Source organism: Macaca fascicularis, chromosome 10, assembly GCF_037993035.2.
Source record: "Macaca fascicularis isolate 582-1 chromosome 10, T2T-MFA8v1.1".
NCBI lineage: Eukaryota > Metazoa > Chordata > Mammalia > Primates > Cercopithecidae > Macaca > Macaca fascicularis.
This window is the reverse complement of record NC_088384.1, coordinates 31,677,238-31,690,318: the sequence shown is the minus strand read 5'-3', so window position 1 is coordinate 31,690,318 and position 13,081 is coordinate 31,677,238. Positions and strand designations below refer to the sequence as shown.

The window sequence follows — 13,081 nt, the reverse complement described above, 5'->3', positions numbered from 1 at the left end:
CTATGTCTCAAAAAAAAGAACTTCCCGAGACTGGTTTATTTATAAAGAAAGGAGGCATACTGGACTCACAGTTCCACATGGCTAGGGAGGCCTCAGGAAACAGAATCATGGTAGAAAGGGAAGTAGGTCCATCTTACCTGGCAGCAAGCGAAAGAAAGTGTGTGTGTAGGAGGAACTGTCAAACATTTATAAAACCGTCAGATCTTCTGAGAACTCACTCACTGTCATGAGATCAGCATGGGGGAACCGTCCCCCTGATCCAGTCACCTCCCACCAGGTCTCTTCCTCAACACCTGAGGATTACAATTCAAGATGAGATTTGGGTGGGGACACAAAGCCTAATCATATCAATGTGTCAACTTGTGAAGGAGGTGTATCTGCATGTTTCTGGAACCTGTCTGTCACTTTGGAACATTGTTCTAAACAACCAGCTAACAAGTGAGTTTTTAGTACCCAGCCTGCTTTTTCTCGTACTTGACAACCCCAGAAATTGGTTTGAGAGTTGTGCTTCTTAAACCCATGGGAAGACACAGAGGAGACAAAGGTTGACTGAAGCCCGTTTTGCACCCCTGCCCCTCAGGTCCCAGCCACCAGCCGGCTGGAACTTGACCTGGCCACCAGCTGGAGTCGCCACCAATCCTGGAGAGCTTGGCCACACCACTAGAACCACTGGGCCTCACTCTTTCCTGGCCTTCCAAATGCCGGGAGTCAGCAGCTACTGACAAGGCCCTCCTCGTGGAGAGGGCCCTCCAAGCCTGGCTGACAGGGACCTTGCTCTCCTGCAGATGGGCTATGTGCGGGAGTATATTCTGTGGGCAGCGTCTAAATCCCAGCTTCTGGCGCACCAGTTCATCTGGAACATGAAGACTAACATTTATCTAGACGAAGAAGGCCACCAGAAAGACCGTGAGTATTTTGTCCTCCCACAGGCCTCACTTTCTGTCTTCAGTGCACTGCCAAGCACCTTCTACAGCCCACAGGGCTCTCCCCAGCCTGCACTGCCGCAGCTCACCGACCCCTCCACTCCCACCCTTTGCTAGGGCACTTCTCACCTTTCAGCACACATGGGAGCAGGACCATTCCTTCATGTCACCTTTGCTAACCTGCTGTCCAATGCCAGCCTGCACTCCCAAGTGCGAGTGAGACCCTTCTGCTCCGATGGCTGCTTCTCCAGAGTCTCCATGCTCAACACAACTGTGACTGCGTGTGAGAAAGGGGCCGCCAGCCCAGGGCAGTGGTTCCCAAATAGCACACCCTCAGGACCCTTGCACTGTCAGAAATGAGTATTGAGGTCCTCAAAGAGCGCTGGTTCATGTGAGCATTAGCTGTCAATGTTAACGAGGATTAGAAATTAACACAGAATTTCAGAAAATGTAAGCTCATTCATTACATGTTAACATAAATAACATCTTTTTGGGAAAATAACTCTTCCCCCCAAAACTCAAAAATGAGCCAAAAAAGTGGCATTGCCTTGTAGGAGATGGCTGGATTCTCATTTCCGTTTCACTTCTGCAGTTGATCTATTGCAGCATTGTTTCAGTTGAAGTGAATGTACTTGAAAAAGGAAGTTGTATGTTAGTAATCTTTCAGGTCATTGTGGAGATCCTTTTTGATACTGCACCACACTTGACAAGTGGTAGTTTTTGTTTTCTTTTTTTAGAGGCAGGGTCCCTCTCCCAGGCAGGAGTGCAGTGGTGTAATCACGGCTCACTGCAGCCTTAACCACCCGGGCTTAAGCGATCCTCCTGCCTCATCGTCCCAAGTAGCTGAGACTGTAGGTGCATGCCACCACGACTGGCTAATTTTTAATTTTTTGTAGCTCAGCCAATTGCAGGTCAGGCACAGTGGCTCACACTTGTAATCCCAACACTTTGGGAGGCCAAGGCAGGAGGATCGCCAAAAAAAAAGGTTAATTGCAGTGTGGCATCTTAAATTTGGCAGTAAACTTCTCACGCTGTGTTTTGTTCAAGTCCATTGGTCTGCTTCACACCTGGACCCATGACAGCTTTTATGACATCAAACAGTGGGCATTTATAAAATACAGGCCAGTGGCCGGGCGCGGTGGCTCAAGCCTGTAATCCCAGCACTTTGGGAGGCCGAGACGGGCGGATCACGAGGTCAGGAGATCGAGACCATCCTGGCTAACACGGTGAAACCCCGTCTCTACTAAGAAATACAAAAAACTAGCCGGGCGAGGTGGCGGGTGCCTGTAGTCCCAGCTACTCGGGAGGCTGAGGCCGGAGAATGGCGTAAACCCGGGAGGCGGAGCTTGCAGTGAGCTGAGATCCGGCCACTGCACTGCAGCCTGGGTGACAGAGCGAGACTCCGTCTCAAAAAAAAAATAAAATAAAATAAAATAAAATAAAATTCAGGCCAGTGAGTTATGCACATCTTTCAAAGGTTGATGTATTTCTTTATACAATGTGGAAAAATCATTTGTTCACATGCTGCCAGTCTTATCAGAAAGGGTTTTTAAGGGAAGCTGTTGAGCTCACAGTGGCAGATCCAAGTTTTCCAAAAAATGTTTCAGTTGTTTTTTTGAGTGGAAGATTCATTTTTTGTTCATTTTCAGGAAAACATCTGCCACATCCCTCAGTCTGAATAACTATATGTTGTCTGTCAGTCATTTTTTTTTTTTTTTTTTTTTTGAGACGGAGTCTCGCCCTGCCGCCCAGGCTGGGGTGCAGTGGCCGGATCTCAGCTCACTGCAAGCTCCGCCTCCCGGGTTCACGCCATTCTCCTGCCTCAGCCTCCCGAGTAGCTGGGATTACAGGCGCCCGCCACCTCGCCCGGCTAGTTTTTTGTATTTTTTAGTAGAGACGGGGTTTCACCGTGTCAGCCAGGATGGTCTCGATCTCCTGACCTCGTGATCCGCCCGTCTCGGCCTCCCAAAGTGCTGGGATTACAGGCTTGAGCCACCGCGCCCGGCCGTCAGTCATTTTTTCAAGTAAAAACCAAGGTCTGTGAAAAAGGTTAGTCCAGGCTCCAAAATCAGACAAGCTCCAAGTGCGTCTCAGAACAGTGCCTGCCTTAGATGCACATCCCATTTCATCACAAAGAATACTTTAAAAGCCAGGTGTGGTGATGCGTACCTGTAGTCCCACCTACTAGCTCTAGTCCCAGCAACTCAGGTGGCTGAGGCAGGAGGATCTCTTGAGCCCAGGAATTTAAATTCAGCCTTGGATTTGAATTGCGAGAGGCACTATTTAATAGAGCCCCGCCCACTGTGTGCCTCTGTTTAACAACAACAACAAAAAAACATGTATTCAGGGTAGAGTTTAATAAAAATTAATTCTCATTGCTTCACCTGTGACATTCATAAATGATATGGGCTTTTTTCTTACTGGGTGTGTAGCAGTGAGGATTCCACGCTCAGTTGTGCGCTTGGCCCCTGCCTTGAGCTCTGCTTAGGCACCAGCAGCTTTTCCCACCAGCGTCAGCTGTGTCAACACATCAGAAGGGGCGCATGGCAGGTGTTACGGTCTCACCAAGCCTGCAGAGCACACAGTGGGCACTGCCCGTCTGGGGGCTGGGAAACAGCGCTGGTATTCCTGAGGGGCCTCTTCCGCAGCCACAGAGACTCAGCGTCTGTTTCCTTGGCAGCTGACATTGGCGACCTCCTGGAGCAGTTAGTAGAGGAGATCACAGGCTCCTTGTCGGGCCCAGCGAAGGACTTTTACCAGCGGGAGTTTGATTTCTTTAACAAGATCACCAATGTGTCGGCTATCATCAAGTAAGTGCAGTGCTTCAGAAACCGCCTTCTGGGATGTCTCGTTCCAGTCCCTGCAGCTTAACAGAAATGCCTGGGAAGCTTTAAAAATGCCCATGCCTGGCCCCAACCAGATGAATGAGAGTAGTCTCTAGCAACGGGGCCACTGCTGGTTCTGATGGACAGCCAGGGTGGGTGGGGAAGCACTGCTTGGGGTGAGTCAAGGCTATTGAAGGCATGGCAGAATGCATGGCCACGCCAGTTTCAGGAAACACAGCTTAGTTTCGCTCCTAAGGTTTGTAGAATTTAGCATATAGCTCCACAATGTGAGGTCACCTTGCCCTCTCCACACTCTGAAGGATCGATCCTCATGATGTCAGGAACACCAGACTGCCTTTGTAGCTCCCGTCATCGTTTTCCTGGACCTTCCATTCGTGTGGACCTGACACCATCCTTGGATGTTGTTGGCTTTGCCCATTCATAAGGGATGAAACCCTGGAGTCATCAATGCTGGGCATGCTAGCCGGGCTGTCTCCAGTGCTTACGCTGCTCTGACCTTGGTCAGTTTAAGACCCTTTTCTGGGCTGGGTGCTGAGAATAGCAGTGCTGGCATCTTCTAACCCACAAGATAAAGGACCAGATCTAGCGTTTCCTGGGTGGCAGCAGGTGGCAGGCATTACCCCCACCCCCCCCAGCCACACACACCCCCACACAGCAGGGGCAGAGCCTGCCAGAAAACCGCCCTTGGGGGCTGTCGGGGATTCTCCACAAGGAATGCAAGGCAAGAATCGCTGCCAGCGGTGCCTGGCTGCCCTAGGAGCAGCTAGAGCCGGGAAGAGAGGGACAGAGAGGGTAATCCAGGCAGGAGGGGCCCTGGGCTGTCCCCCAGCAGCCAGTTCCTCCAGGAGACCAAGCATTTCTTTCCTGTTTCTCAGGCCCTACCCTAAAGGCGACGAGAGAAAGAAGGCTTGTCTGTCGGCCCTGTCTGAAGTGAAGGTGCAGCCGGGTGAGCAGGTGGCTTCTGAAGGCTCAGACCAACCTCTTCCTGCGGGTGGGCAGCGGGGCGTGAAGGCTGCTGCCCTCTCCAGGCATTGCAGGGTGTGGACACAGTAGCTTGGCCAGCCCCACACCTGCTTGGGCCCATGGTGCCTGGTGCCCCAAGACCCCAGCCGCTCCCCAGAATCTGCCCCTAGTGAGCGGGAGCTGCTCGTCCGTGGGTGCCCTTCATCTTCCTTGCTGCCTGCTGTTTTTCTGGAGGCTGACACTGACCTCAGTAGCTGTTACTCTAGAAGAGGGTTCCTGGGCGCCAGCATTACAGGAGCAGGTCACACAGGCGGGGCTAGTGTGGGACGGCTCATGTGCGCTGGGACCCATCAGCACCCCCCGCCTCCCATAGGAAGCCACTCCTGGGTGCCTGTGGCTGTGGCCATGTGGCAATTCAAGCCCAGTGTGGTTAAGGCTGAGCTTTTCAAGAGAAGATGGGGCCGGGCGCGGTGGCTCAAGGCTGTAATCCCAGCACTTTGGGAGGCCAAGACGGGTGGATCACGAGGTCAGGAGATCGAGACCATCCTGGCTAACACGGTGAAACCCCGTCTCTACTAAAAAATACAAAAAAAACTAGCTGGGCGAGGTGTTGGGCGCCTGTAGTCCCAGCTACTCGGGAGGCTGAGGCAGGAGAATGGCGTGAACCTGGGAGGCGGAGCTTGCAGTGAGTTGAGATTGTGCCACTGCACTCCAGCCTGGGTGACAGAGTGAGACTCCGTCTCAAAAAAATAAAAACAAGAAAAGAAAAGGCATGACATTAGGTATTGTGGCTGTTAAAAAGATGAGTAAGGCATGGACCCTGAGCTGAAGAAGCTTGAACTCACAAAGATATAAAATAAGCATAAAGAAACAATGTTGGCCGGGCGTGGTGGCTCACGCCCTAATCCCAGCACTTTGGGAGGCTGAGTTGGGTGGATCACCTGAGGTAAGGAGTTCCAGACCAGCCTGGCCAACATGGTGAAACCCTGTCTGTACTAAAAGTACAAAAATTAGCTGGGCACAGTGGTGGGCGCCTGTAATCCCAGCTACTCGGGAAGCTGAGGCAGCAGAATCGCTTGAACCCAGGAGGCAGAGGTTGCAGTGAGCCAAGATCATACCACTGCACTCCAGCCCGGGTGACAGAGCGAGACTCTATCCAAAAAAAAAAAGGGGGACTCCAAGAATGGAGGGCTGTTCGGAGGGTTGCTCAGGCAGGTGGAGGCAGGACAGGCTTCACACGCGCCCCCAGAAGCAGTAGGGCTGCATCCGTGAGGATGGGGCTCAGTGCTCCTCCAGCAAGAGCGTGTCCCGGAAGGTTCTGACTCATTTGGTCAATGGCTGGAAGAGTCGAAGAGTCAGACCCTTAGTGGCCGCAGAATAATAAGTTAGTGGTGCCCTGGACAAGGACCAGAGGCCCCTCCACAGGGGTGGGGTGTGCCTGCAGGGTGGATTCGCACCTGACATCCGTGTTGGAAACTGACACTGGCCTCACCTTGGTGACACATGCACTCCCTGTGACTGCCTCTGTCCCTGCACAGGCTGCTACCTGCCCAGCAACCCGGAGGCCATCGTGCTGGACATCGACTACAAGTCTGGGACCCCGATGCAGAGGTGGGCGCCTCGCCCTGCCCATCCCCCGCTTCCGCAGCATCCTCGTATGCAGTTTTTCTCGGCTACCTCATGAAACATACATTCTTTCTGTTTTCAGTGCTGCAAAAGCCCCATATCTGGCCAAGTTCAAGGTGAAGCGATGTGGAGTTAGTGAACTTGAAAAAGAAGGTCAGTAAAGATCCCTGGTTTTGTTTGGGAGCTCAGTGCTATTCCTTGCTAATGCCAGTTTCTTTCGGCATGTATTTAATTTAGTACCAGCTCTCCATAAAAGATGATGTCTGTCCATCTGTCTGCCCTCACTCAAGTCAGACCCCTCATTGGGGGATGGCATGGAGCTCAAGTGCAGTGACCGATGTGCCACCCCTAGAGGTCTGTCTGCCGTGAGTCAGCTGGCATACTCCAGCAGGCTCCTGCCTGAGGCTGAGGGGCCCAGGGCCATTGTGGGGTGTTAGTTTCTGAGGGCTGCTGTGCAGACAATTAGTTCTGGAGGCTGGAGTCCACCATCGCGGTGTCATCAGGGCCGTGCCCCCTCTGAAGGCTCTGGGCAGGTCCTGCCTTGCCGCCTCAGTTTCTGGTGGTGTTGCCGGCAGTCCTGGGCACACTTTGGCCTGCAGATGCTCCACTTCCATCTCCGCCTCCCTCTTCACATGATGATCTCCCTTGAAGGACGTCAGTCATTGGATTAGGGCCCATCCTGATTCACTGTGACCTTGTCTTAACCTAATTACATCTGCAAAGACCCTGTTTCCAAATAAGGACACATTCTAAGGTTTGGGGTGAACATGAATTTTAGGGAGACACTCTTCAATCCAGTACAGACAGTGTGGCCAGCTGTGCAGAGGGGGCCACCACCCCTTGCAGGGACCTACCTCCCATGGCCATGTCCGCACACTGGCCCCGAGCCCTCCCAGGACCCCAGTGTACAGACACATTCCTCCTGCCCCCCAGCTCACAGCACCCAACACTGACCCAGGCATACCTGGCTCTTCACTGCAGATGAAATGGGGCTCTGTTTTTAGTTCCATTTAAGCCTAAATGTTCTTAGACTCCGACCCTGGATTCCACTTGCTATTCCAAGGCTTTCCTTGAGCCCTGTTGTGTAGGGACCAACCCCACAGGGTCGGTGGGTTTTTCTCCCCATGTGCGGAAACGAGAAATCATAGAAATAAAGACATAAGACAAAGAGATAAAAGACAGCTGGGCCCGGGGGACCACTACTACCAAGACGCGGAGACCAGTAGTGGCGCGCCAGGCTGCGCTGTTATTTATTGTATACAAGGCAAAAGGGGCAGGGTGAAGAGTGTGAGTCATCTCTAATGATTGGTAAGGTCGCGTGAGTCACGTGCCCACCGGACAGGGGGCCTTTCCCTGTTAGGTAGCTGAGGTGGAAACAGGACAGCTTAAGTCATTATTTCTTCTATGCTCTTTTCAGAAAGATCAAAGACTTTAATACTTTCACTAATTTTGCTACTGCTATCTAGAGGGCGGAGCCAGGTGTACAGGGTGGAACATGAAGGCGGACCAGGAGCGTGGACCGCTGAAGCACAGCATCACAGGGAGACGGTTAGGCCTCTGGATAACTGCGAGTGGGCCTGACTGATGTCGGGCCCTCCACAAGAGGTGGTGGAGCAGAGTCTTCCCTAACTCCCCTGGGGAAAGGGAGACTCCCATTCCCGGTCTGCTAAGTAGCGGGTGCTTTTCCTACTACTAGACCATGGTCCGCTAGGTAACAGGCGCCTTCCCAGACGCTGACGTTACCACTAGACCAAGGAGCCTTCTAGTGGCCGTGTCCGGGCTTAACAGAGGGCTCACACTTGTCTTCGGGTCACTTCTCACCGTGCCCCTTCAGCTCCTGTCTCTGTATGGCCTGGTTTCTCCTAGGTTATAATTGTAGAGCAAAGATTATTATAATATTGGAATAGAGTCATTGCTACAAACTAATGATTAATGATATATATAATTGTATCTATGATTTATATCTCTATAACTTGTTATTTTATATAATATACTGGAACAGCTCGTGCCCTCGGTCTCTTGCTTCGGCACCTGGGTGACTTGCCGCCCACACTGTTGGGCTCCTTCTTGGCCTCCCTGGGGCTTTGAAGAAGTGATCCCCAAGATTGCTGGGGTTTCTTTCAGGCATGGGAGAAGACTAACCCCTGGCCCCCTTAGAGGGCTTCTCACTGCCTACAGGCTGACAGCAGCCTCTCTCCCTGTGGGCAGGTCTGCGGTGCCGCTCAGACTCCGAGGATGAGTGCAGCGCGCAGGAGGCCGACGGCCAGAAGATCTCCTGGCAGGCAGCCATCTTCAAAGTGGGGGACGACTGCCGGCAGGTAAGCAGGGTCAGGCCTGGGGTAGGCTTAGGGGCTGGGCTTGCTGCTCCCCAAGGCTCCAGGCCGGCCCGAGTCCAATCTCATATGCAGAAATGTGAATCTTTGCCTCCTCTTATATGGTTCAGGTGCCATGGGGTAAATTAGGGCTTCTGCAAAACCCAGAGGCCTCTCCTTCCAGCCCTTCTCCCACTGTCTCCGCCAGTGCCCACCTGAGGGAACTGCCCAGGGGTTGGGTGCCCTATCTCACACACCCCACCAGACAGCTCAGCCTCATGCTCGGCCCAGGACCTGGTGGTCCCAGCAGCCTGAGCCCAGCCCCTGATGGTCAGAAGGCAAGGCCTTCCAGACTTGCTCAGCTGTGGCCTCCCCACCTCACTCCATCTCTGGGTGCTTGGCCTCTGCCCTTCATGAGCCAGAAGAGGTGCTGGGGTGCATGGCCAGCTGATCGCATCCCGCACGTCCCGGCTTCCCAGGACATGCTGGCCCTGCAGATCATCGACCTCTTCAAGAACATCTTCCAGCTGGTCGGCCTGGACCTCTTTGTTTTTCCCTACCGCGTGGTGGCCACTGCCCCTGGGGTAAGTTCCCTGAGTGGAGCCAGTAGGGCAGCCCTGGGCACCTCGCACCCGGCGGGCTCAGAACTGCCCTTTCCTCCCTAGTGCGGGGTGATTGAGTGCATCCCCGACTGCACCTCCCGGGACCAGCTGGGCCGCCAGACAGACTTCGGCATGTACGACTACTTCACACGCCAGTACGGGGACGAATCCACCCTGGCCTTCCAGCAGGTAGCCAGGGCAGCCACAGCCTGGGGTGGGCGGGTGCATGTGCGCTCCACTCCACCCCAGCCTCCACTCACACCCTGCTCTCCTCAGTCATCCTTTGCTAAGGGTTAAAACCTGGGCGCCTGGGCCGGGTGTGGTGGCTCATGCCTGTAATCCCAGTACTTTGGGAGGCCAAGGCAGGCGGATCATGAGGTCAAGAGATCGAAACCATCCTGGCCAAGATGGTGAAACCCCATCTCTACTAAAAATAAAAAAATTAGCTGGGCATGGTGGTGGGCACCTGTAGTCCCAGCTACTTGGGAGGCTGGAGCAGGAGAATCGCTTGAACCCAGGAAGCAGAGATTGCAGTGAGCCAAGATCGCCCCACTGCACTCCAGCCTGGTGACAGAGCGAGACTCCATTTCAAAAAAAAAAACACCAGAGCATCTGTAAGCCACTTTGGGAGTCAAAAGAATGTAGAGCTGGGCTGGACTCCTCAGAAGAAAGTTAAGTTCTGGGTGTGGGAGGAAGCATCTACACCCCCACATCCACAGACAGCCCCTGTCACTCCTGCTGCCGAAGACTGGCTTGCTGATTCGGGCTCTGCCTCCACAGTGGGGTCACAGAGCCAGGGAGAGTGCCCACAGGCCCAGGGATCCTGGGTGTAGGACCAGGGAGGGTGCCCACAGGCCCCAGGGCCTCTGTGAGCCCAGGGCGCTCTCTGCACAGGCCCGCTACAACTTCATCCGAAGCATGGCCGCCTACAGCCTCCTGCTGTTCCTGCTGCAGATCAAGGACAGACACAACGGCAACATTATGCTGGACAAGAAGGGCCATATCATCCACATCGGTCAGCCAGCCACAGTGCCACCCTCCTCTCCCTTCACCCCTGGCACCCAGGGGAGGCTAGGGATCCCCACCCCACAGAGGGAAGCATGCCCAGGACCACCCTGCCAGGAGTGTCAGGGTCCAGTTCTGAGGTCCGAACTGTCAGCCACCAAGCTGTTCTGCTGTGGAGGGTGCCTGGCCCTGGCTCCAGGGAGCTGGGGTGAGAGCAGCCATTGCTCTGAGTCAGAAGCTGGAGCTAGGTGGAGTGGGGCTTATCCAAGTTCAGTGCCCCAGCCTGGCTCACTCCTGCCTCCACTTTCTCCCTTCTCTTCCTCTGCCTGCTGCTCCACCACCCACCCTATCACTGTCCCCAAGAAAACACAACCTGCCTATTGGGGGTGGAGGGGATGCTGCTGTTGCAGTCCTTTTCTCCTCCTCAAAACAGACCACTCGTCTCTGCCCGCCCTGGCTCCTAGCCCAGTCACAGGCAGCTCTTTGGGGTTTTGCAGACTTTGGCTTCATGTTTGAAAGCTCGCCCGGCGGCAATCTTGGCTGGGAACCCGACATTAAGCTGACGGATGAGATGGTGATGATCATGGGGGGCAAGATGGAGGCCACGCCCTTCAAGTGGTTCATGGAGATGTGTGTGCGCGGCTACCTGGCTGTGCGGTGAGCCCGGGTGAGGGCCAGGGTGGAGGCAGAGGGCGTGTGGGGAACGTTCTGAGGTCCCCTTTAGAAGGGAATCAGGTTCCAGAGAGTGAGGTAGTTGCTAGCAGCCACCTGCTGACCTATGCCTGTCCTTTGGTCACCTCTGTCTGCCCACCCGTGCCAGTAAATTCTTGCTCTGGGCATCTAATTCCAGCTACCTTCCCCAGGATCCTGCCCATGCCTTCAGCCATGGGCTCCCCCTTTCTGGGCATCCCATCCACCCTGTCACCAAAGCCTGAGCACCTGCCACCTCACAGGCTACATGCCAGAGATGGGCTTCGTCCCAGTTTCATATACAGGTCACTTGGCCAAGGCCACAATCCAACCTGGGTTCGTCCGCACTGCCCTGCAGGGAAAGTCAGGTCAGAGTGTCTGCGTCCCACCCAGGTGCAGAAGCCATGGCCGGCAGCCTGATGTGGGGGACAGGGCAGGACACTCAGCCTGTCCAGAGTGCACGTGGGCAGTCCTTGCCTGGGCGGTACGGGTTGCCAAGTGCAGCAGATTGAAAGTTGCCTCAGAGATGTAGAAGATGTGGCAGGGGAGGTGGGTGGCAGGAGCCCACACCTGAGGCTGTTGGCATCAGCCAGGCCGTAGGACTACAGGCAGGGCCACCACCTAGGCTGGCCTCAGCCCACCGCTCCCTCCTATCTCTCCCCAGGCCCTACATGGACGCGGTCGTCTCCCTGGTCACTCTCATGTTGGACACGGGCCTGCCCTGTTTTCGCGGCCAGACGATCAAGCTCTTGAAGTAGGTTCCTTGGTGGACATGCAGGCCATCTGGGGGACAGTTGTCCATTAGCTGAGGCTCCATCCAAGATAGGAAGCTTTTGTGTAATTGTCAGTGTGGTTGTCATCTCCTTGGAACCTCAGAGCAGACAGGGTTCCTGGGTGACGCTCTGTCCCTAGACCACGCCTGTGAGGGGCCCCTGCTTGTGCTGGCCACACCAAGGACCCACCCAGGGGCCTCTATTATGTCACGGATGCTACGCCCACCCCACCTTGACCCTAAGGTCTAGGGCTGCAGTAGCTTAGCTCCCCAATGCTTAGTCCCCTAATGCCATGGGAGCACTCATGTTATGCTGGGAAGGGGACAGGGCCCACAGTAAGCCAGGCGTGGCCTTCACAGCACCCCATCTTCCAACATGGGCCCCAGAGGTACATTTCCAGGGCATGACTCTCAGCTGAAGTCCGTCCCCATGGAAGACCCTCCTCCCACTGGGCCAGGGAGCCAGCACGGCCCTACCCATGGCAGCCCTGACACAGCCTCTCCCCCAGGCACAGGTTTAGCCCCAACATGACCGAGCGCGAGGCTGCAAATTTCATCATGAAGGTCATCCAGAGCTGCTTCCTCAGCAACAGGTGAGTCCCCCGCCCTCCTGCCTTCACCCCCTGCCTCAGTGGCCCCTGGGCACCTGCAGGGCCTTTCCTGCACCAGGAGATGAGGATTCTGCTGTCCCCGAGCCGCCCCTCTCATGAAGACCCAAGCCTTGACAGGAGCTCTTGAGGAGCAGTGGGGCACTGGTTTAGGGGGCTCTGGTGTGCCAAGGGGAACACTTGGCAGAGGCCAGAGGCTGGGCCCAACTGGCCAGGGCTTGTGAGGCCAAGGGAGCAGTGGAGGCACAAGGCCAGGAGTAGTAGAACTGAATGTGGTGTCAGGCCTCCCTCTTCCCAGGAGGGCTGAGGAGTCAGACCTCACTCCTTCCCTGTGCCTGCCTCAGGCTGCTTTGTGGGCAGTGACTGGAAGTGCAAGCCGGGCTGCTGGTCACTACTGTGGTGGGAGTAGCTGGGTGCAGGGGCCCCTGGAGAGGGCTGGCTCAGGGTCCAAAGGCGGAGCACCAGGCTGACAGGCTCCCCGCTGTGGGAATCAGAGGCGGCTTTGAGGGGTCCAGCCTCAACAAAGGGAGGATGGCGAGCCCAGCAGGTGAGCCATCCCCGAAGGGGGCAGCACTTACACATGTGGGGTTAGTAGGGCCCTGAGGGGCATGTGGGGGCCCAAGGCTGTGCCATGGGACAGGCCACATCCAGACTAGGATGAGGGGCCCAGGCATGGCCGTCTGCATGGGGAACTGCCAGCCGGAGGAGTGTGAGAGGAAGCTGAGACCTGCCCC

General features: G+C 55.1%; 1 protein-coding gene across 4 annotated transcripts in view; it reads left to right on the top strand.

Moving 5' to 3' along the window:
- PI4KA (phosphatidylinositol 4-kinase alpha) overlaps positions 1–13,081 on the top strand; it is a 147,587-nt gene that overhangs the window by 133,636 nt on the left and 870 nt on the right. The window contains exons 43-54 of one of the 4 annotated variants that reach the window (XM_015457398.3): positions 786–906; positions 3,604–3,733; positions 4,645–4,715; positions 6,271–6,343; positions 6,441–6,511; positions 8,567–8,676; positions 9,150–9,254; positions 9,336–9,461; positions 10,167–10,287; positions 10,775–10,934; positions 11,632–11,721; positions 12,249–12,332. In XM_015457398.3, coding sequence (XP_015312884.3) covers positions 786–906; positions 3,604–3,733; positions 4,645–4,715; positions 6,271–6,343; positions 6,441–6,511; positions 8,567–8,676; positions 9,150–9,254; positions 9,336–9,461; positions 10,167–10,287; positions 10,775–10,934; positions 11,632–11,721; positions 12,249–12,332 — 1,262 coding nt within the window. Of the gene's footprint in view, positions 1–277; positions 459–580; positions 907–3,603; positions 3,734–4,644; positions 4,761–6,270; positions 6,344–6,440; positions 6,512–8,566; positions 8,677–9,149; positions 9,255–9,335; positions 9,462–10,166; positions 10,288–10,774; positions 10,935–11,631; positions 11,722–12,248; positions 12,333–13,081 lie in introns of those variants that run through there. The other 3 variants (XM_015457397.3, XR_012418971.1, XM_074004300.1) reach the window with 3 other exon arrangements.